This window comes from Nomascus leucogenys, chromosome 4, assembly GCF_006542625.1.
Source record: "Nomascus leucogenys isolate Asia chromosome 4, Asia_NLE_v1, whole genome shotgun sequence".
Lineage (NCBI taxonomy): Eukaryota > Metazoa > Chordata > Mammalia > Primates > Hylobatidae > Nomascus > Nomascus leucogenys.
In genome coordinates this window covers 4,651,351-4,675,611 of record NC_044384.1, presented here as the reverse complement: position 1 = coordinate 4,675,611, position 24,261 = coordinate 4,651,351, and the positions used below count along the sequence as shown (strand labels likewise).

Here is a 24,261-nt window from a genome sequence, read left to right as displayed (position 1 = left end):
AGATGAAAGACAAAGACAGACTGTTCCATCGGTGACAAGAACTCTGTGTGTGTGTGTGTGTGTGTGTGTGGTGTGTGTGTGTAAGAATAGTCTCCATTATAGTATTTTTCTCTGGGACACACAGATGGAGGCTGTGGTGTAAGAGTTACACCTCTGTCATTCCTCCACTTTGTTCCAGGGAGCCCAGCCATCTGCACTCAGGTCCTCAGGTGGATTTGCCGTTCGGTCGCTGGGCTGCACTGTGAGTTCTGAATCCCTGGCTCTCCAGCCGGACTCTTCAGTGCACAGCTGCCACAGGCAACCTGGATGAATCCAGCCAGGCGGACAGAGCAGGGCTCACCTCGTCAAGGACTTTGCAGCCGCCTTAACTTTGAGTCTCCTTGCTTCTGTCAGGAGGTGCCACAACCTTAGACGTAGCTCTTGTTGGTGTTAATTATTTCCTTTTCGTTTCCAGCTGGCACAGAGCTTTAGCACCTTAAGTTGCTCAATTTGATCTCTGCACTCAGGAACAAGGTAATTAAGTCAGCCACAATATAAGAAAACTCGTCTGCCTCGACTTGTTGCCCATCTTCAGACAGTGCTCCATCCTAAATCATTTGATAATGTAAGAGGCTCGGTGCAGTTTTCTACTTGACTGAGGGTTAGTTCATTAGGTCACAATCAGTAATTGATTCTCAGTGTGTCTCTGCTGGTTTTATTACAGTAATGAGGACTGTCGTTTTTTTCATCTCCTCTAATGCGTTATCCAAACCATCAGCTTCTCAGTTTGGTGTCAGGATGACTTTGACAGGTTGTTAGCAACTATATGATGTACAGAACATCACAGAAATCTCTCAAACTGTTGCTGTGTACCACACAGAGCCTTAGGTGGTCCCGAAATAAGTGAAAGCACTTGCAAGGAAAAAGTTACAGCAGCAATTGAAAATATGACTACAGGCTGGGTGTCCTAATGAAGAAGTTCTTTGCACTGTTGGATCTGTTTCGACTCGCAGGGCAGATTTTGCAGGGTTGGGTGGCATCTGCAACTCTCCTCCGGAATATTCCTGAGCAGAAAAAGGAAGAGTGCCCCTCAGGAGCAAAGCAGACATTATCATTGCGAAAAGTTACACGTTCTTCATTCTCTCTGTGGAGCTCCTTTTAAAAAGTGAGCAATAATCTGCTATCTCTAAGCAATCTGATTTCCTCTTAATTTATTTTTATCTTGAGAAGGGGAAATCCGTGGTATGAAGGCCATGAGAGAGAAACGTGGTGTCATTTATTGTGCTTCTGCTGTGTTCCTGGATTACTTCAAACGTAGAAAACTGCAAAAGAAAAAAGGGGGAAAAAGCATTTTCTTTTTTTGATAGATATAATCAAAATATTACAATAAAATTGACCATTTGTTTTTATCTAATGAACATATTTTAAAATTTAATTTTTCCCCCAAGATTTTGTAGTGTTTTGAGGCTGAGGATTATACTCACCAGAGCAAGTACTATTTGATGGTAGCAGGAATTTTGAGTTCAGAATAGCTAGGAACCCTGGAATAATTCTCTGAGAATGAAACACCAAAGGCCACAAAGACAGTAATGTAGGATGCACTGGCTTCTCGAAGCCCTTTCTAGCCTTGTATAAGGGCTGATAGATAGAAGTTGAGTATATGTGAACTCTGAAATAAACTTTCTTTGTGAACCTTTTCAAAAAGAAGCAGCACCAAAATAGTAGACCAGTCATAATGTTCCCCTAAAACCAGAAGCCATGAGACCATTGGGCAAAGAACAAAGAGCTCAGGGGTTTGGCCTGACAGCCTCAAGAATGTTTTTTGTTACGTGGTGGACACGGCTAACCGTTTTGCTGTCTAACTCACGAATGACGATCCTTGGAAGATGAGACTGTGAGATGTGTCCAAAGTTAGATTCACATGCACTGAGAAAAACATTTCTCCTACCCTGAGATTGCAGAGGATGGACAGAGGCCTGGAGACAGCTCAGGGTGGCGTTGTCTCACTGACACTGTGGGTGACATCGTTAGCCAGCTCCAGCGCACTGGCATAGCATCCAGAACTGCCAATTTAGCCCATGTTTGCAGCCTGAGATTATGAAAAGCTTTTATCAACACTAAAAATAATATTTAGCAAGCCTCATCGATCCTTCTTTAAATAAAGCACCTATTTTAGGTGAGGTTAGCAATTTTATTCATAGGATTAATTTCATCCCACAAACTGCTGTGCAATGTCTGACAAAAGATCTTTTTATAAATTCAACGTTGGAAAATAAGTCATAATCCCATCTGCTCCCTTCATTTCTCTCTACTCTATAGAAGGCATGCAGCAATACAAGGTCTCCTGCAGGCCGAGACAGGTAGAACAGATATTAATAAATCACCAGCAAATATATAGATGAAGGTGACAGTGGCTATAAGAAATCAAATCATTACACTTGTTCTGCTGCTACACACTGAGGGACTAGTTCTTGGCATAGAACATGGACCCCAGAATATCTAAACTTCCAAATGTCGCCCAAGACTTCCTGAGCTTCCAGGATCAACACTGTTCTGACTTCTGGCTTTCAACAGATGAAGCCCAAATTCTCCAAGAGAGGGCAAGTACATGTGAAAACAAACAAGGTTTAGAAAGATTCTCAATCTCTGTATTCTGAGTTTTCACAATAGTTGAGTGTGGGCAACTTTGTTAAAAATAAAGAAAGAAGGAAAGAAAGGAAGGAAGAAAATACTGGTGAATTTAAAGCAGACCCTTAAATAAAACAATCAATTGCTATATAAAACCTGAGTTGAGCAAGATTTCTATTTGCCAGTCCTTAATTAGGTTTTGAAAGAAAGGGAATCCCTCCACCAAGTACTAAGAATATTTTGCTGCCTGCTGCTTTTTCTGGCAGAATCTTCCTGGTTTGTGGAAAGAGTGCTATTCTGACATTGGATGCTGCTGAGAATCGGGCAACAGTCTTAGTGAGGTGACCATCATCTGAGGAGGTATGAGGTTTGGAAGCATCACTGGGCCCTGGGCACATAGGCTCCCATGTTGCTGTGACATGAAACATTGACCAAATGTCTTGGCCTCCCTGTGCCTTGAGTCACAGTAAAGCTAGTCTCCTGACGACAGTGATGAGTATTGCGTGTGGGTCCCAGAGGCCAGGCTCTGAGTGCTGAGTCTCAGGAAGACTCCTCATAGGTTTACAGAACCCCCACTTCTAGTAAAATACTTGATCGAACACACTTGCTGGATTTCTCTGATCAGTATCTGGTTTTCTTTCTCCTTCCCCCTCCCCCAGTCTCATTGCTGTTCATTGTACCTTGAATTTCCCCTTGCCTGTATTTTCATTCAAATCCGAACTCTTATTTGAATCCAATGCAGTCTCACTTTTGGGTCTATATATAGCCTCTTCTCTGTGAACTTTTTGGTACAAATGCATCCTCTCCTCTTCTTGGACTTCCTGTGTTCTGATTATGAGACACTCAAAAACATGCTGGCAGTTGCTGAGGTCCAGGCTCCAGGCCTCCACGCTGATGCTCCTGGGCCCCCCTACCTGGGTGTCCCTTGGGCATCCTAAGGATGCTTCCTGAAGAAAGTCTACGGTGGAATCCAACAGTCCCTCTCCCAGAGATGATTCCTTTACTCCCCATTTGAGCCTCCAGAGCCCTAGCCCATGCCAGATGTTCAGCTGCCAACCTTTCTGTCTCCACACTAAACCCAGTCCATCTCCAGGCTTTACTACTGTGAATTCTAAATGTCTTTGATTTTGTCTGCTTTTATTTTCTTCTGATCACCCTCTGTGAAATTACCTACCTGAACCAGTGGTCTCTGGCTTGTGTCTGGAGAAGACACGTAACTATAATCCTGCCTCTAATCTTGCCTCCTGCAGTAACCTCCCATTTTGCTACCGAACTCTTCTTTCCAGAGCAGAGATCCAACATCTGAACTTAAACCCTTTAATGATTCCCATTGCTCTTAGGATAAAACAGGACATATAAGGCCATTCGTGGTCTGGTATGATCTGCTTCCCTCCAAATCAATTTCTCAGCATCCCCTCCCTCTCTTCTCCACTTCCCCACCTTGCAATTTTCATTCCAGCCAGACCAAACAGGTTCTATGTCCCAGCCTCTAGAATATGCCTGGTCCCTCTTGTCTCAGGATCTCTGTATAAGGGCCATCCTTGCTTGACTTAGGATGTCTTCCTCCTCCTAAGTCTCTTGAGTGCAAACACTTTGTCTACTTCAACGTGTGATCTGCGTTGCCTAGAACAGGGATGAATAAATTGTAGACACCTCAAATATGTTTAATAAATTAATCAAATAAATGACATGTAGGCATTCAAATGAGTGCTGTGCCCTTCATAGTATTTATCTTAGAAAACAATAGCAAAAACAAAAAACAAAGAACAACTATTTATTTTGCAAAGAAACCAACTCCTGATTTGTACTTGCTTAGGATGATGATGCCTAGGAGTCTCTCTCTCTCTCTCTTTCACACACACACACACACACACACACACACACACAGTCATTATCTAGCATGGCTATCCATGTTGTTTCCCAAAATGAGTTCCAAGTTACTATTGATTATAGACATAAAATTTATTATCAAAGGATAAAAATAAATTTTTTTTTTGTCCTCAAGGAAATTTAAAGAATGTGCCTCGGTCGCAAAAAGTGTTTTCATGTAAATGCAAAGTTACTCCTCTATTTATTGCACACTTACTACATGCCAAGTACTGTGCTAGGGACTGGAACTGCACTAAAGAATAAAAAATAACTCCTGCCCCATTGACTGCTGAAAAGATGCCTCGACATGCCTGCCGGGTTCCTACTCGAGAGCAACCCACTCCACATATCAGAGGAGGAAGGAAGAGGGAGGAGCACTGGGGGAGGGGAAAGATGGGTCAGGGAGAAGAGAGCCCTGCATTACCTCGGAGGCCCAGGGGCTTTCTGGAGAACTACAGCGGCTAAGGAGAATGTATTCAGTTGCCTTCCATGTGGTAGGAGTGGAAAACCTCCTCCAGCTCATCCACATCATCCAAACCCTCAGCTCTCACTAAGAATGGAGAATGTTTCTTACTGTTTTGTATCTGTTTTTGAAGAGAGAATAAGAGGATCGGGGAGAGTGGGCATTTGGCAAACAAACCTGGTGGTCTGATGCTTCACCCTGGGTGGTTTTGGACCCTTTGAACCTACCACGTAATTGGCTTTGGTATTTTGCATTCCTCACTCAGGGATGAGTGACACCAGCAAAAAAGAAGGGGAAAGTTCATCTTGATTTTTGAATTCTGAGAGCCTAGAATTCAGAGAACACAAAATATTCAGTTTATGAAATGTGTTTGTAAGAATGGCTGACAATTAACAGTCATGCACTCAATCCTGACAAGATCAAGATTCCCTGGGACTTTCAGATAGGGAAAGAGGAGTGCACAAATACTCCGTCTTCTGTTAGTGGGTCCCTAACGGAAGAGACACTGAGCTCTGTCATCCGTCTCCTGCACCATGAACACCTCATACGGAGCTAACAAAAACACCAGAAAGGATTTGGGAATCTGGGCATAGAGAGCAACCCCTTTCCCAGGTAAGTCTCCATGGAAGCACCAGGAGCCCACAGTGACACTGGATATAGGGATCTCAAGGCAGAGGGGACTTAACAGCTGCCCGGAGCTTCCCATAGCCAAGCAGTCATCAGCAGTGGCAGAACAATTCTCTGTGTTCTCTGTGTGGAGATGGGTGACAGCTTGCAGAGCAGGAGTGGGGCTGAAGGGTCCCTGATCCGGTGACTGGCTCCCCAGCCAGAGGGAGAGGTGTCTGCTGCTGGGAGTCTCTGCTGATGTCAGAATGGATGACCCCGACATGTGACAACATCTGCGGTCCTGGGGAAGATGAGCATCCCGACTTGCCTGGGAGTGTGCTCCCACCACCAGGCGGAACTAGCATGTGGGATGACAGTGAAGCTCCTAGCTGCACACAAAACAAACGTCCTTGCTCACAGAGATCACCGCCACTAACAACTCTGAGGGTCCTTTTCTTCCGTGGACACACACAGACTCAATTAAAGTTATACAGGATGTATCTAATCATCCATCAATCATCTGCTTATTCATCTATAGTATCTATCATTTGTCTACAACTTTATTCACTTGAGGTAGCAAAGACATCTTTTCATCTACGTACAGCTCTGTCTCATTCTCTTTAGTAGCTACATAATATTCAGCTTAATGGTGGCACTACAATTTATTTAACCATTCCCCTATTGATGGAAATTTGGTTGTTTACAGATTTTAATGAGAGGATGGCATTCCATTTTATGAACTTATCGTAATTCATGAAAGCATCTCTTACTGGTAGATATTAGGCTGCAGGCAGTGTTTATTGTTACAGTACTCAGTCAAAATCCCTGTACATATACCTTTATAATGTTTTTATTTTATTTTTTGTTAGATCCATAAAAGTGAAATGGCATGGCCAAAGGGTATGCAAATATATTTTATTAGATAATTCCAAATTGCCCCCAAAATGTTTGTAGCAGTTGGTTGTTCCTGCCAACAATTATGAAGCTGCCTATTTTTTCACAGCCTCGACAGCAATCAATGTTAACAATATATGACATGTTGACAATCAGATTTGGCAAAAACTATTTTGTTGTTATTCACTTCCTTATTCCTTTAATCAATACTGTGGTTGAGCATCTTTTCACAGATGTGTTTGCCGTGTGTACTTCTTTTTTGCCTATATGTATTCTTTATCCCTTTAGGGTATTGTCTGTTATTTTCTTCCAATGAGTTGGATTTCTCTGAATATGGGATATTAATAGTCAGTTATAAATGTTTTCCCTCCCTTGTTTGTCACTTATGTTTTAATTTTGTTTAGTCTGGTTTTTATTGGGAAAAAGTTTATAAAATTTGGTAAGTCCCTTCTTTCCTTTTGTTTGCTCTCACTGCAAGGCTACAGAAATGTTCCTTCATCTTTTCTTCCAGTATTCTTTGGATTTTATTTTTACATTTAGGTCTTTGATTTAACATACATGTATTTTTGTTGATGATATAAGGTAGGGATCTTCATCTTACTTTTTCCAAATGCATAGTCAGTTGTTCTCATTCAACATATTTAAAAAAACATACTTTTTGCTAATTTTAAATGCTGATTTTATCATAGACTAGAGACCCTTGTGTACTTAACTTGATGTCTGTGCTGCTTTTTTTGTTCCATTGGTGGATTTGTCTGGTGCTGAACCCTTACTTATATTTTCATCATCCTTGCTGTAAGTTGGGAGGCTTTTCAACCCCTGGAGTTTCTGGGAGGCAGAAACGACATGTTGGTTCTTCTGTTCCACAGAGGACAGAGCACACTGTTGAACACAGAGCTTCCTTTAGGAGAAAATTTGGATGTTTCACACATTCAGGAAGAAATTATTAAACTAAGTAGCTAAAACCCAAGGTAATAAAATCACTGTTAATGGGCAGGAAGGCCTCCCCAGAATTTAAATTCTTCCTGGTGCTCCTCCTGTGCACTTACATGCAGGCAGCATCCTCCTAGGGCAGGGAGAAGCACCTCTAGGAGAGCCTTAGTTTACCTTCCAGCTTCTAGGGTGCGCGTCCTTTCCAGTTACCATCTCAAGTAAGGGAGCACCTGCCTCAGGAAGGGCAGCTCCCGTTAAATCTTCAGGACAGTGGAAAACATCACATTCTCCCAGCAAGAGAGTAGAGAGAACGGGTAGGTGTAAATCTCAGGCAGCTGATTGTTGGAATCCATAAGCCCTACCTTGTAAATAATTCACTTCAGTGCAGAAAATCTGCATATGAGCATGAAATGTCATTTATAACTCATAGGATATTGGCTTGGCTGGGAACAACTTTCCAGCCGACTCATTAAGTGCTGCTAAGGAAGAGAGAATATAGCTGATGTAGAATAAACTCCCTACAGTAAGCCTGTGACTGTACAGACTAGTTAGCAGTATTCAGACTGAAAATAAAACTCAGGACTATGCCTGTGTAATCACTCAACTCCCCGTAAGCTCAGCGGCTCTCCAGGGTTGGCTTGGCTCTACGTCATTTCCCAAGGTGCTTCCAGGCCTGCCCTTCACTGAAACCCGGAGCAGACCAGGAGAAATGCTGGCCGCGGTGCTTTCTCATGAAGTGATGCGTGCTTACTGGCTGCAAAGAGAATATATAATGTTCCAATTAAGCACTTATCACTCTGAAATTCTGGAATCTCACATAGATGACTTGTGGAGAAACAAGATGGTCTTTGTAATGAGCTTCTTTTCTCTGTTTATTAAATATTGATTGACTATGGAAGAAATTCAATTTCCAAATAGAGTTGAAGTCTTATTCCTGGGGCGTCTGGTAGTAGGTTTTTTCTTTTTTTGTTTGCTTGTTTCAGTTTCGATATGAAGACTGTGAACACCTCCAGAACAGGAGACATTTGGAAGAGCTCGTGCCCACTGGTATCTGAAACTTGGCTGCTCATGTGAGTGGGTGCTTTATTTTTGTTTTTATTTTTCCGAGTGAGGCTGGGTATGTTGAAAACACAAAAAGCCTACAGTGGGAGAAAGAAGGAGTTTTTTACCTGTGGAAGGAAAAATAAAATTAATATGCCTTCCAGTTTAAATATAAGCCTCTGAAAATGTTTCCAGCCAATTGTACACCTATCTGTTGGTAGACAGAGACCTTAACTAAGCACAACTGGAATCACTCTAGAAATAAACTCAAAGAAGGGCTGAGATTTCTTGGCCTTCTTCCCAAGAGAGTTATTTACTGAAAGACCAGGAGGGATTCATTATGAAATGGTTTACCTATTAGAAGGTCCATGTCACTGGCGCTCAGAGGCGATTAGAGATTTGCAGGCTCTTGCTAACGAAGTGCTCATCCTGTCTCAAGGAGCCACCTCAGATAGAAGGAGGTCGCTGCAGTATACGTGGTTTACTCTGTCTATCTATGTGGCCCCGTGCTCTATCACGGATGGATATTAATTTCATCTGGCCTAATTTCCTTTTTACAAAGTAATTTGAGAGCTACCCAGCATGCGCACTCTCCTAGGTGGCTACAGATTGATTGCTTGATGAATGTTCTAGTTTTTTTTTTAACTGCTAAGATTATGGCTTACCCACTTTCAAAATATGTAGTATTTTTTTTGACTGCTAATGTTATTGTTTACCTACTTTCGAAATATGCTGTTTGCCCTTTTCCAGTCTTCAGAAACCCCTTGTATCCTGCTATGATTCCTCAGCAACACCGTCACATGGAAAAGAACCAACAATGTGAAGAAACGAATATGGTGTTCATTTTCAAACTGAAAAAGGAAATAATTACAGTTACTATTTACAGTGTCTGGCTTTTCGAGCTTCATGTTACAAGCAGCTAACTCTTTGTCAAACAATTAATTTTGTTTAAAATAAATAAGTTTATATATTTAAGGTCATGTTTCAGAAGTAAAACCAGAACTATGGTTTTTATTGAGTTATAAAATTAGTTGGGGAAAAGGTAATGTATCTAAAACAACTCTTGAGATCTGCCATGTAGAATTTTAAGTATCAATGTAAATTAAAAGCAGATTCACAGAGAATGCTATGAAACCGAGTTCCCTATTAATTTGAGGGTGCCAGATTGGATCATTTCTCAGGTTTCTCATGGCTTTTAAATACAATAAGTAAAAGCCCAGTGAATTATCAAAGAGATCTGTGACCAGTATGACTTTAGTGTTCCAGTGTGATTTGAGCATATACATCACTGACTGATTTTTTTTAGTGGTCAAAAATACATTTGACAGTGTGCCAACAAAATTTTTCTCAAATCATGCCATGTATCATTGGTTTAGCAGAGGTTACAATTCATAGCAATAAGTTTTGTGCCTTTTATTCTGAATTTCAGTCTTTTAAGAAAGCATCTTGACTGATAATTGGCTAAAAGACCATAAACAAAATTAATGAAAATTAATATCAATGAAAATAAATGTAGTCAAGGTGGTGGCCATTGGAATAACAGGAGCCCCGAAGTTAAGTTTTATTTAGCATTCTTCTTCTTTCTCAGAAAGAAAAACAGTAAACACATAGCAAATTAAATATGTGATCCCCAAACCAACTATATCCAAAAATTCTCGGCTAAAAACTTGTAGATATACTTTCAAGAAGTGGAAAAATGGAAGAAAATGATTTTCTTAAGTTAACAAATGAGAAAATAGTTAACATGGGCCTTATCCTTTCTGTGGCTGGTGGCTGTCTCTGGTTGCAGATTGTGTGCACAGGGAAGGACAATGCCTCTTTCGTGTTATGAGGGGGCATGAGCCACCGTGGGAAGGAGAAAACTCAGTATTACCTGCTGTTAACTAGATGAAGCAAAAGTTGTTTTAATTAGGTTGGTTCTCCCAGCTCCCTTCCCCCAATCCCAGCATCCATCTACTGGTAAAATAGGGCTAGGAACCATTGAAGAATGTAGGATGGAGCTTCCCATAAGCTGAAAGTAGTCAAACTTAGGGTCAGGGCTTGACTGATGATGGGAGAAACTGGACTCGCCTTGCTGCTGGAGTATTGCATTGAGAGAGTGCAGGTACTTAGCCACCCTTTTGTTTCAAAGCTGGAGCTACTTGGGTTGTATCATATTTGCATTCTAATAGTCTACCAGCTAACTAATAGGCCTCTAGCCTTGAAGAAGTCAAGGAGGAAAAGGAGAAAAATGGGACTTCTTAATGCTGCGAAAGTCTCTATTCCAGTTATAAAGAGGTGGATTGGTGGATTTAATTATTGTTGAAATATATGTCATTGCATCTTCACTACAAAATCAGGGTCTCTGTCTCTTTTTTTAAATTTAAAGTGGTCTTCAACAAACAACAATCATTAGAGAGCTACTCTGTGCATCATTTGGAGATAGTAAGGATTTTTAAATAATTAGGTTTGAATAAAATATATTTAGATCTGTACTGCTTGATTAAATGATGTTTTAATGTTGCAAAAGGGCCTTCAGGAGGCATTTGCTTGAGTAGAAACCTGGGTGCTTCCTCACTGGGCTGAGGAGTAAGTGATTAAAGAAAGTCACTGGAGTATTGGGTCTCAATTCTTTCTTTACTTCTATGCTTGTCCTACGTTTGAAGCCAAGGAGTTGTTTGGGGCTGTTATCCAGGCATTAACACAATAAAACCAAGTTGGAGATGATGGGGCAGAAAGAAATATTGGGAGCTTTCCTGGGCCCTTTTTCCAGGATCCTCCAGTTTTAGGATCCTTGGGCCCTGCCTGGAGATCCGCTGGCCTGGGGATCCACAGGTATTTGTGATATTCCACAAATGCCACCACTGCTAGTAGTGAGAGAGAAGTACTTCCACAGGAAAACTAGAAGCCAGTGAGCCATTCTTAATGGGAATCCTAAAAGCATGAACAATATTCTTCTCCTAATTAGGATTTCATAATGTGTGAAGTGCATGGAGGCACCTGGACTTCTCTAGAGTCTGAATTTGGAGATTATTTTGTTCTATTTGGGTTGTTCGTGAAGCAGTTTTCCTGTAAATGTGACTAACTTAAGTAAAACAAATACAAAACAAAAACAAGCTTTAGGTCCCATGAGGAACTTCCAGAAATATCTAAAGTCTGTAGTCACTAAAGAGCAAGTATAATTCCTAATGGCAATGCTTCCTACAGCATTCTGTGTAAACCTGGAACCCCAAGATATTAACAGGTTATTTTTAAGAAAGGAGGTCTTATTAATTTGGGAAACACTTGATAAAACGAAGTGCACAGGGACAGTATTTTGGGGGCACTGAAACCGAATCCATTTCCCCTCTATGATTCTGAGCTGCAGGCTCTCCTATGGCTCTCACCATGAGATATGGGTCCGGCTGGCAGGACCTCTGCAGAGGCCACAAGTCGGGAGTGGAGGGAGCTGAGGAGGTGGTGTGTGCAAGGTCTCCGTGATCAGGGAGGGTCAGAAAAAATGAAAGATCTCATCCTACTATTTCTCGCACGTGGAGCTCTGTAGGGTCAGGGTGGGGAACACGACAGGAATATCAAAATAGTGTAAGATGCCCAATAACTTTTGGACTAGCTGCCCAACTTCCATGTGTAGTTTGGGAAAGGCTGCAGGCCTGTAGGAGAAACCTTTGTTCAGCTCAGTTCCATGTCCAGAAGAAAGTAAAATTGTGAGACGAGTGGGACTGTTTCACATTTTTACAAACCTCTATAATGCCCAGCTTAATAGAAGGCAACTGGGTTTTCTTATCTGCTTCTGCACTGAGTCTTTCGAAATACCTAACCTCATGCAGGCTCTGGAAAACCCCATTGCACATAATACTAATGTCTTAGTATTATCTTGCAAGTAATTTTGAGCTTTTGGATCCCTGAAAACGCCTCAGGGACTCCCGGACTACACTTTGAGAACCAATATGACAGTGATTGGGGTTGAGACAAAGAAAGAGCAGAGCCTTCACAACTGGACAGCCAGAGTCTGGACTCCTTTGGGGACCGGCTTGTCCCCCAGTAGTCCAGCCAAAGCCGCCCACCCAGCAGGGCCACTGGCCCAGAAGTCAGCATAACAACTGTGTAAGAGAGGCCAGCGGGCATTCATAGGATGCTATGGGAGGCTGAGACCCCTTATTCCTGAGACAGGGGCGCACCATGGAGAGGGATATGGGGAAGCAGGGAGATAGGAATTTGACTCAATGGGCACCTCAAAGATTGTCATCTGAGTCGCTGGACATCTTTGGCAGGGCTGTGCGACTGAACATTTAACCCCCAGTTTTTTTTTTTTTTTAATCAAAAGAAACTGAGCTGGCGCACTTTAAAAAAGAGACTGACAGTTCTTCAAAATATTAAATAGGGTTATCATACAACATAGCAGTTCTGCTCGTAGAGATATACCCAAGAGAAGTAAAAACACATGTCCACACAAAAACTTGTACGCAAATGTTCAGAGCAACATTACTCATAATAGTCAAAATGTGGAAATGATCCAAATGTTCATCAAGTGATGAATGGATAAACAAAATTTGATAAATCCGTAGAGTGGAATATTAGTCAGCCACAAAAAGGAGTGAGGGCAGACACATGCTGCAACAAAGATGAACTGGAAAACATTATACTTAGTGAGAACCAGTCACAAAAGACCACATGTTGTATGATTCAATTTATCTGAAATGTCCAGAATAGGTAAAGTCATAGAAACAGGATGTGGTTGTCAGGGTGTGTAGTGATGGGGAAGAAGGAGTGACTGCTGATGGGCATGAAATTTCTTTATAGGGTTATAAAAATATTCTAAAATTAGTTATGGTAATGGTTTCACAATTCTGTGAGTATATTAAAAACCACTGAATTGGACACTTAAGGCTACATTTTATAATATGTAAATTATATCTCTATATGTTACTTAGAAACATTTTGTCCTTAATTTATCATAATAGGACTTGAGAATTCAGTAAAAGACTTGAGTTCTCACTAATTGAGCTCAATTAAGTTTTACTGTGAGATCAGATCAGTTATGAAAATTAAAATGCTGTATTAAAAATAATGCTACACTTTTCTTGCAAATCCCCCCCCCCCGCAATTAATCAATCTTTTTTCCTACAGGACTTCCCAGAGCTTTTACACATATGTCATTATATCCAGTGAGGGTTCAAGGTTGAAGTGTTTCCAAAAGCAGCTGCTCCCTGCACCTCTGCAATCTCAGAGCATTTTGTGTGGCTCTCTTAGTGTCCTAGAGAAATCAGTTAGAGAGGTTGTCCTTTTAACTTTAAGAGTAAAAAGAAGCTTTACTGATTTATATGGAAGGAGAAAAACCTTGGAAATAGAGTTAGGAGAGAAATGTGTTTCTATAGAACAGAAACATTTAATTTAAAGGGACCTGAAGAGGAAGGCAGCCCCAGTGACCCTTCCTGGGGTGAGGGCTGTGCCAGGTGCGATCACACCACACCCCTCATCTTTCCAGCCAGGCCGTGAGGCCAGCGGGATGTCCCATGTAGCACAAAGAGATTTGGAGAAGTCACTTTGCTTACGGGCAAACAGCGAGAAGGTGATGGGATGGGGCTCTGGCCTCAGGGATGTCTCATGGTTCCCGTGCCCTTTTCTTTAAACTTTACAACCAGGAAATACGGAGCCAATAGCACGGACTGAAGCCCATTTCAGGAAAGAACAGTGAATTAATAAATTACTTGTGCTGTGTTCACCTCTGTTTTGATTGGCTGGAGTATTTCTACTGTGATAAGTGAAATTTACCCATCACCTGTAAATTTCAAGGGTACAAGAGACATAAAAGTCCAAATTATTTTTTACTGATGGCCTTAATGAGCAAAGACACTGTCATTTTAGTGACATGTTTTTGGAATGGAGGCAGAACACAATCAGTGTGTTAGTTGTTGTCTGTAACGGTTTTATCCTTTAGTTTTCAAATCTACCACTCAAATTGAACTGTTCTTTGCAATGCATTGCTTCAAGAATGTTTGACCATTGTGTCTCTTCTTCATTCAACAATACAAAAAAGAAGACCACCCATAGTTGTAATCTGACACTTCTAGCTATTCAGTTACGACTTCTCTGAATGTACAGATATAATTTCTGATCAACCAAGATAAACCATGTTATAGTATTAATCCACTGACACTTAAAAATAAGTAGCAAATGCAATCAACAAGATTCATATTAGTGGCTACATTTTATTAGGGGTGTCCATGTCAGGACTAAAAATGGAATACTTACTTTTCCTTCCTTGACCCGAAACTTTATGAATTATTTCATGATTACACATACAAGTAGAAGCAATGTTTTATAGAAATCTGATGAATAATGTACAGTTTATGTAATTAACTGAGAGGAGGGAGAATTTCTTTCTGTTATTAAGGGGGTATGTTTAGGATCCAGCGCTTGGGAGTTTCACACTAATAATGTCCTTGCACGGGGTGGAGGATCACTCTTCCTGCAACTGATAGGACTGTTGAAATCCCTGAAAACTTTGGAAGCATCGCAGTGCACTTGCTATCCTGTCTGCCTGACACCTGTATCACTCCAAGTCCTGTGCATAGTAATGGATTTTTCAAATCATTGTGACAAGGGAGGAAGTGCATGTCCCTTGTCCTAGAGCCCATATCACGTTGTAGTAGGTGTGTTGTAGTGACACCACCCCCCCAATCTCAGCGGTTTATACCAATGAGCATTTCTTTCTTGTTTAAAATGTCTCACTACTGTGACACTGTGTGTCTTCTCATTCCAGGACTCAGGCTAAGGAGCAGAGATCTGGGAGAACAGGCCCTTTTCATGGAAGGTGAGAAGTACAAGGGGAAGAACCAAACCACACAATTGCTTTTAAAGCTTCTGCTCAGATATGCTGCACATCACACTCCTCACGCTGTTGTGGGCAAAGCAAGCCACAGGCCAAGCCTGGTGGTGGATCAGCTCCCCCGAGTCGCATGGCGATGGGCAAGTGTATCTGCTGTTACTGAGAAAAGAGAGGGGTAAATAGTTGTGACAGATGGTACAAATGTGCACACCTCACCTGACACAACTCCAGTGGAACAGGCTGTCTGTTGTGCTGGAACCAATATGAGCTTTTGGATTTTCGTCCTCTGTGCATGAGAGAGATTCCACTGGGCACCAAGCTTATCCACAGCCACCATCTGAGATATCTGGACTCACTGAACACCCAGTCACTGCCTGCAAATAGGAGATACTGAGTTTCCAGTAAATAAGAACTCCTAGATGCATGAATACCTAAGAAGAAATTAAACATGAAGATCTGATCAGAAACATTGTGGAACCAGTGAACACTGGCCAAAAGAAAAAAAAAGTCCCATTCCACTGCCTGGACAATAGTAGGAAGGAATTCCTTATAGTTTCATGCCCTGTATTGGCTTCAGAGTCATTAATGAACAGTATCTATGTTGTATGATCCAGGAAGTAGTGAGAATTGTTCACACCTGAAACCATTTTCCTACTGGCTACAGAAACGTTACCATCATATGATTTACTATTAAGTGTTGTTTTCCCTGTCAACATTTTGTGGTTTAACAGCCCACCCAAGTATGAATTAGTTATCAACTGGCTTTCTTACTGAAAAGACAGACGAGGCTGCATGAAAATGCTTAGCACATGGGTAAGAAGCAGTGGATGAAAATAGCAGAAGTAGGACCCAGAAGATGAACTCTTTTACTTTTGATTATTCAGATTATATGTAAGTTCTCATGCTGCTGAAATCTCTTCAGCAGCAAGTTAACCTCCAACCTAAGAAAGATGGAAGAAATCAAGAGTTGAGGATGAAGGGGACAGGGACGGTCTCTGTATCCATATGCTCCCTGAGGTGGGGACCCCTGCCTCTCCCATCTTTGCACTCCTCATGCCTACTGTGTACCTGGTGTAGACCAGCTGCCCTGAAATGTTTGAGGTGCTGTGTTACCATTGCCTCTTTTGATTTCCCACTGAGTGCCTCCTGAGTCATGCACCCCATCACAGCCTTCACGCAAGGCCTGGAGACAAACCCAGCACACACCGGCCTAGTATTAATTCATAACCATCATCATGTACCTAAGATTCTACCTACCTGGATGTTGATTGATGAAATTTATAAGGTATTATAAGGACTTCAAATCGACTTATAACTATGACATACGAAATGCACAAAACCAGCTTTTAAAGCCTTCTATGATTTAAGATTGAAGAACTTTAAGACCATTACTTTTGTTTGTTTGGTTGTTTATTTATTTGTTGAGAGACAGAGTCTCGCTCTGTCACCCAGACTGGAGTGCAGTGGCACAATCTCGGCTCACTGCAAGCTCCGCCCCCTGGGTTCACGCCATTCTCCTGCCTCAGCCTCCCGAGTAGCTGATACTGCAGGTGCCCACCACCACGCCCGGCTAATTTTTTGTATTTTTAGTAGAGACGAGGTTTCACTGTGTTAGCCAGGATGGTATCAATCTCCTGACCTTGTGATCTGCCCGCTTTGGCCTCCCAAAGTGCTGGGATTACAGGCGTGAGCCACCGTGCCCGGCCCTAGACCATTACTTTTAAAATGTAAAAAAAAAAAAAAAGAAAAAAAGAAATGGAAAAAGGAAAAGGAAATAAAGAAGCAGCGGTGGAGATCAAGACAGAGGAAGGAGATGCTACCTGCCTGCTCCCATCCATCTCCTCTTCACAGTCAGAAACACTAAGAGGAACCCTGTGCTACAGGAGAAGATGTTCCAGAAATTTTGTCTTAGGACTTTAACCTTTCTGATATATGACTGGGTCATAAACTTCCTTTTCAGAAGCTATTGATCACCCCATCACCTCTGCAAATGTGGTGTCTATAAATGGCGTCTGTTGCCAGCACATTGGCTACTGGTTCATGAATGGTGAAATTTGTTGCAACTTTTGCTTCTGTCCTGTAATGAAGGAAAAGAAACTTTCTTCTAGGAGTGCAGTATCAAATTTGTCTGGGTAGGTTGAGTTTGTAGGTGTTGCAGGTGCACCTAGGCTTAAAGCATTTGGAGGCATCCTTGCATCTGTGTTAAGAGGCTCTCTCTGTAGGGGAAAGATCATTGACTCATTGGCCTGTATACTGATACAATGCCAAGCGGGGGGCCCAGTACCTTTTGTGAAAGGGGCAGCTCTTCCTCTGATTAGGAACTGGAATTGGGAGGTTGTTTTGGCCAGAAGTGAGAAAGAAAGAGCTCTGGATTGACGTCTCATCTTAAACTTCGTAGAATCTGGATTTGAGAGACAGAGCACTCACAGGAGGTTGGGGCAAAAGAGTGCTTTGTAGGACCATAGCTCTGCAGTGATACTTCTCTCTCGTAACCCAAAGTTAAAGACCCATAAACTCACTGTGGTAGGTGCTTTCTTCTGCAGCAAATTCCCCTTGAGTATCCGTCCCTTTCCTGCAGAGTCTTGTTTAAATGTTCCCAGCTGTGCTATGGGGAATCAGGGAGGAGCTGTGGACACATACTGGTCCATGTGGGGGCTGCAGCGGGGTGACCAGTGAGAGGTCTCCTTGATGACAGCAACTCTGAGGACACAGAAGTCGTGCTATGGGACCTGGTAACTAAGTTCCCAAGGAGCTTTTCTCTTCTTTGCCAACCTTGAAGGTCCAGGTGTTATTTTATGAAGCCAGATGGAATCTTTCCACATATAGAGTTCTCAGGTCCAGGTATTATTTTATGAAGTTGGGCGGAATCTTCCCACACATGGAATTCTGAGGTTTCTCAGTTCGCTCTCTGGCTCAGTGATGCTGCGTGAGAATGTTTAACCATATCTCCACAGCACGAGCTTTGGATCTGATGTCAAGAAGCTTTTGTGAATATTAAAAATGAACTGCATCTCCCTGAATCAAAATAAATACTACAATATGCACTTTAATGGAAACAAAATCTGGAATTCTTTTTGGGCCCTAAGCAAAATGTAGAAATTCATTTCCCCATCACACTTTTCAGTAACTTTCCTTTAACCTAATAAGACACTCCACAGGAGTCTAACATGTTTTTCACTGAATTCCAAGTGTAGGTTTCCTGGGTTGTCCATTTAATTGTTAAAGTGAGAGAGATTCTGCTGGAAGACAAGCACCATGGAACAGCAGGAGGAAAGCTGAATGGAGGTTACTTGGGAGCCACCCCAGGAAGCAGAGTCCTGTGCAGACCATCATCACAGGGTGGAGAGTGGCCATGAGACATGTGTGGTGGCCTCTGGATGCTGCTGTGCTGCCTCATGGGAATTTTCACAGATCTTCCACTGACTGTAAATGGTGCCCAATTAGCGGAAAATTATGTGGTACTTAACACACACAGGTTCAGCAACTACTTGCGGCGTTAACCCTGTAGTGTGGATGGCTTTTGACAAGGTGCCTGATGAAGAGAGATGCACATAGTTGTGAGTCCCAGCCTACAGAAGCTCATGATGGGTGCTCCACATGGTTGGTGTTGAGTAAAAATGCCCAGGACAGTATGCACTGTGCTTGATGCACAGTATGACTAATAAAATACCTGTTATTATGTGAACAGTGAACATATGCACAGCATACAAATTAATAGCCAGTGCTGTTCTGATGGTCTTGTCCTGAGTGGTTTTTCCCATCTAGTTGGAGACAAGACTCATTCTCTAGAAAGAAGAGCAAACAATGGTGGGTCCCACCAAGGCCATGGACAAGGGAAAGGCAGAAACGTGCAGAGGGAGCAGAGACAGAGGAGGCTTGAGACTTGTGTGGAGGGACGGGAAGGGAGATCGGAAGCCCGTTTTCTAGCAGATCCCAAGTTGTGAAAGTTGATAGTTGTGGAGCAAACATATGCAGAGTAACGTCTAGAATTCTCAGAGTTGGTGATTTAAAGAAAAGAAAAGAAAAAAACCGCAGACTAAAAATTAATCCTCAATTTCCCACAGGCCTCAAACTTCCAGCTGCTAAAAGACAGTGGGGTGTAGGGAGTGGAAAGAGACCTCATCTAGGAGGGACAGCTTTTTCTATGACAGTTGAGATGGGTTCCAAGGAAGGACGAAGTTGCTCTCTGCCAACTAGACTTAGGGGGGAAAAAAATACAACCATAATCATGTTTATTTTCATGATAATCATATGCAAATCAGGTCACTACAATCTATAAACATGGTAATTCCTCATTATGGATAAGTACAACTTAAAAGTTGTGAGCAAGAGCAAAAGGATGTAATTTTCTAGTTTTCTAATCAGCTCAGAGTTTACGCCCAGTTATAGCTGAGCTCTGGAATGGTTTCTCTAGCTCTTCCTGTCCTTCTGTAGTTCTGATTGAGAACCTATGAGGACCAGAAACAGGGCAAAGGTGGTTTAAATCCTGGCTGAACCAATTGCCCTCCACATGATCTAGGACAACTGACCCAACCTTTGTAGGCCTCAGTTTCCTTTCCCACAAAATAGGCAGGATAACCAGGAGGTCAAAGTGAAGTGACAAGATGTGAACCGCTCTGTAAGATAATTAAGCACTATTTGCTGGGAAGGGATTGTGGCTTCTTAGCTGTCCTTTAAGTGTGGTTGTCTGTGGATTAGGGAAGGAAAATTGGGTGTTAATTCTAAACAGCCATATGAATTAACTGGGGCTGAAGACCTGGGTGAAGGTAATCTATAGTCAGTGGATTTTAGGTGGTTATCTTTAAATAATTAGGAACAACACTGAAATATTTGACCATATTTAGTGCATTTGCTGAAAATTATTTTTGAAAACTTAAACCCGATAGTAGGTTAAACCAGCTTGGGCTACAGCCTGAAGCATGTGCCAATGCAACGTGGGCCCGCTAAGACCGGGGAAGCACCAGGTGATAGAAAGGAAAATGAATTCGGTGAGTCTTTCCTTCCCCACTCCTCCCTCCTTTTCCTCCCTTCCCTCAATCGAGGTTTAGATGTCCTGTTTCCTATAAACTCTCACATGCCCTGGTTTTTGCCTAAGCATTTGTGATTAGACGAGGGCATGGATAACTAATGAGAAGCCTCGTCAGCCACGCAGCAGAGGAGCAGTTGCGAGATCACTCCTGAGAGTGCGCTGTGCTTAGCATAGCAGTGCGGCATCATAACCATATGTGGGTGTTTCACAATGCCACTTGGTGATTTTTATGATGTCATGCCACAGTCTTCTTATGTCAGTTGGGCTCCTCCCACACCTATTGTGGGGCATGAGAATGAAAGATCCCGCAGTTTATGGGCTGAGTTGCAGTAGATGATTTGTAGGATTAAGATTAATCAGTGGCCTCTGATTAGAGTCTTAGTTAAATGAATCTCCTCCCTCAGTGGGTCTTCGGTATTTAGAGACTTGGTCCAGGTTATCCTGTTAACCCACTTTATTGGAGAATCTTATTGCTTTATTTATGGGATTGTGAGAGCCCAAAGGTTTTTACTTTCAGCTGCTGCTGCTATTCTGCCCCTAAAAATAGAGAGTAAGCCCTATTTTTTTTCTTTGGAAGAAAATGTTTTCTTTAAACTGTCATAGAAAAGGAGACTTTTCAAGCACATAGAAGTTATCTCAACTTTGGACTTGTGAAGAGATCTGTCAGCATACACCACATCTGGAATGAATAGGCGCAATTCCTTCCCTCTGAGGGGTCTGCGGTGTCCCAGTCACTGCAGAGGAGTTCAGGATGCCGGTTCAATGCCTCTGAAGGAACAGACAGCATCATCCCTGGAAACATAGATTGTTGGTTGGTAGAGGTTATTGCTAAATTCGAAGAGTGTGCATCAGACACTAAAGCTGGTCCTTTCATGAACTGGGGTTTGGAGGCTGCACATTGCCAGAAAGAACCTCGCTTGCATCCCTTCCCTCTTGGTCACTCCCTGGCTTTTGGAGCCTCTTCATTAGGCTTGCTCGTGAAGTGTGTCCCTGCGCTCTGGTTCTCTTTCTGGATCTCAGTCCCCCTCGGATTGTCTGGTCCTTACTGTGAGCTTCACGCCTGACTCCGTTTTCTGAGTTCTGCTACCTAGTTCCAGCTCCGAGTCTCAAGTTCCCATGCAGGCCCCAGGCACACACAGACACATGTTCACTGTTGGGAGGACTCCGCCCCGCCTCTGTGGCAGTCCTGCTGTGAGGCCCTTAAGAAGCCATGCACTATGTCAGCAGCGTTCTGTTCCCCCAGACTCTCAGACCCTGTGTGCCCCTCTCTGCACCGTGACCCTGTTTGTGGGACCCCGCTTTGGCTGTTTTGTCTCTTTGTTCTCTTCTCTTCCTCTTGAACAGTGGACTCCCCTGGAGCGCTTCTTGACTGTCACGTGATGTCGTCTACATTCCCTTTTGTGTTTTATTCACTACAAATTCGTGACCGTCTGCCTGCAGACCACGCATAGAGCTTCTCCTAGTCAGCCTCACTGACACCCCCAAACACTCCATTTGCCTGGCCAACCTCCAGCTCCACCTTTTCGTGATTTCCCTGCTCCTGTGAATGGTGTCAGTAGCCATCTAGTTAGCCGCTGTCATCGTTAGCCATCCCCTTCCTCCCACCCCTGCTGGTTCTGGCTTCCTGTACCCTTCCCACCCCCCTTTAATATCTCAGAGTTCTGCGCTAATCTGGACCCTCATGCTGCTGGAGGGCACGCATGGCTGCACTGGCCACTCAGCGGCCCAGCTATCTCCGTAGCATGGCCTAACGCCCATGTCTAAATCATGTTACTCGCATGCTCAGCCAATCCTCAGACCTTCAAGGGGTGCTCACAGGTTGCAAAAGGAAGCCCAAACATTTCAAAGTATTGGCCATGCCCCATATTCCCCATCCTAATCTACTTGTAGCTGCACCAAACCCTTCACCTTATACAGCCTCCCTCTGGTCCTGGGGACTGTCTCTTAATTGTTTCCCCTTTTGTGTCCTTTGCTTATGTGAGTCCTTCTCTCTGGGACACTCAACGCTTCTGACCAAATCCCAGCTCAAACACAGTCTCCTTCAGGAAGCCTTTCTTGGTGTCTGAGGAGACCCTTCTTTCTCTGGGCTTCCCCAGTCCGCCTGCTAAGTTGAGTATCCTGGAGGCACTTGCCCTGGCCTCTAGCTGCCCAGGAATGATTTGTGCTCTTAGAAGCCTCATCTTCCTTTCAACTCTAAGTCCATTGAGTCAAGAACCTAGTCTTCTTAATGTATGTATCTTTCACTTACTGTATGAACTTGCTTTACTATGGTAAGCCCTGAAAAATGATTGATTTCATCTTGTTGGAAGAAAGACTGCCTGGCTTCCATGAGGGGAGTTTTATATGTATTACGTACTCTGCAAAAATCCTTATTAAGAGTTTTCTCCTATTTTAAATCAGACTCCAATTTGTGGATTAAAATTAGGAGGTGACATGAAAGAATTTACAAAACATGATTCTTCTTTGGTCGTAATTTTTTGAGTGATATTTTTTCTTAATTCCATATACATCTATCTCTTTTGTTGTTTTAAGACCTTGAACTGGGGTAAGCCCTTGATAATTTCTTTAAGGAAGAAAAGAGAAACACATAAATTTGAAAATTCTAGTAGCTAAAATGCTTCAAAATGTAAGTTAATAGAATTAGCTCAAGAGAAATTATAATAACCTAAATATTCTCCAGTTAAGCATAATTTGCATAATCCCAGAATGGATTATGTCTGCACTTTCAGGAAAAAACTAATAAGATCAGCATTTATTGTTTTATTTTTTATTGCTTCTGAAAAATTGTATTGGTATTGCTTTGTATGAATAGGTCTCCATGAGTAAATTATGATCAAAATTCAAAGCCATCATAAATTAAATGTTTTTTTTTTCCTGCTTTGGTATACAAGACTTTCCATTAAGCTAGCCTCATATAATATACCTTGGATGTGTTCAAGAAAGCCCTGTAAATTATGATAAGTATTTAAAATGGTAAGTAGACATTGGAAAAGGCCACATTAGGATTAATGAATGAAGGGGTTGATACTGAAAATGCACTTGTAAATAAATAACATAAAAAGTAAGGATGACACATTGTTAGGTTAGAGTTACAAGTAGAGTATGACACTAAATTGCAGGGTGGCAACGGAGTGTTCATGGAACTTCAGTTTCTTTGTAGGAGCGTTGCTAATTTCTGTCTAGCAAAATCTTCCGTTTCATCCAGTCTGAGTTCCATCCTGAGGCTTTTCCTGTGCCTTCCTTTCAGATACAGGAAGTGCCTGAGATTTCCTTCCTTAGCAGTCAGTCCCCTTCCTGCCAGCATTTGGAGGACTATTCACCCAACAGTAGGGGACCGATAGAAGGTGGAGCTGGCTTTGTCATAGAGATTGCATTTTCTCTCAGCAGCCCAGGACTAAATGATCTGGGGAAGGAAGAGGACACAGGAGTCATTTTACTTGTGACAAAATGGAAGCACTGAGCAAGAAATGTACACATAGGCCGGGGTGCACTTTAAATACATGCGCTCATCTGCCTCCAGGAAGGTTTGGGGCAGTGAACCTCGCTTTGAGGAAAACGTAAAAAGAGGACAGTGCATATTTGGACTGTTATTTAAAAATTTGTGTGGCTTTGACAGAATAGAGTGGAGACACTTGGAAAAGTATCTCGGGTATATTTAAAGTTTTGGCACAAAGTTCATTTAACACTCTCCTTAGGCATATAGACTTGCAGCTATATAAACTCAGCTTTCCTAAATTATCTATACATATATATGAATATGCATATGTTATATGATGAGAGAGATTTCCTTCTGAGATGTTCATTTTTTCTAACACCCAAGTTTGCATAGCCCCAATTATGTGATTTGCAATACCTGTTAGATTTCCCATTTGCTAAAGAAGATGACTTCAGCTTGAACCACTAGAAATATGCTTTTAGAATTTATGCAGAGATGCTTCACTCAGGTAAGTGGTAAGAAGAAATTCAAGAATAAAGGCTGAATTCTATATCATAGAATAATAATGTGGATGG

General features: G+C 42.2%; 1 protein-coding gene across 1 annotated transcript; it reads right to left on the bottom strand.

The window, feature by feature from the left end:
- Positions 1-1,255: 1,255 nt before the first annotated feature.
- On the bottom strand, positions 1,256-18,231 carry SMIM21 (small integral membrane protein 21). The gene is given in 3 exon segments (XM_003264347.2): positions 1,256-1,301; positions 9,134-9,264; positions 17,741-18,231. Coding segments are annotated over 3 exon segments (306 nt in total). The 5' UTR covers positions 17,870-18,231.
- Between the last annotated feature and the right edge of the window lie 6,030 nt (positions 18,232-24,261).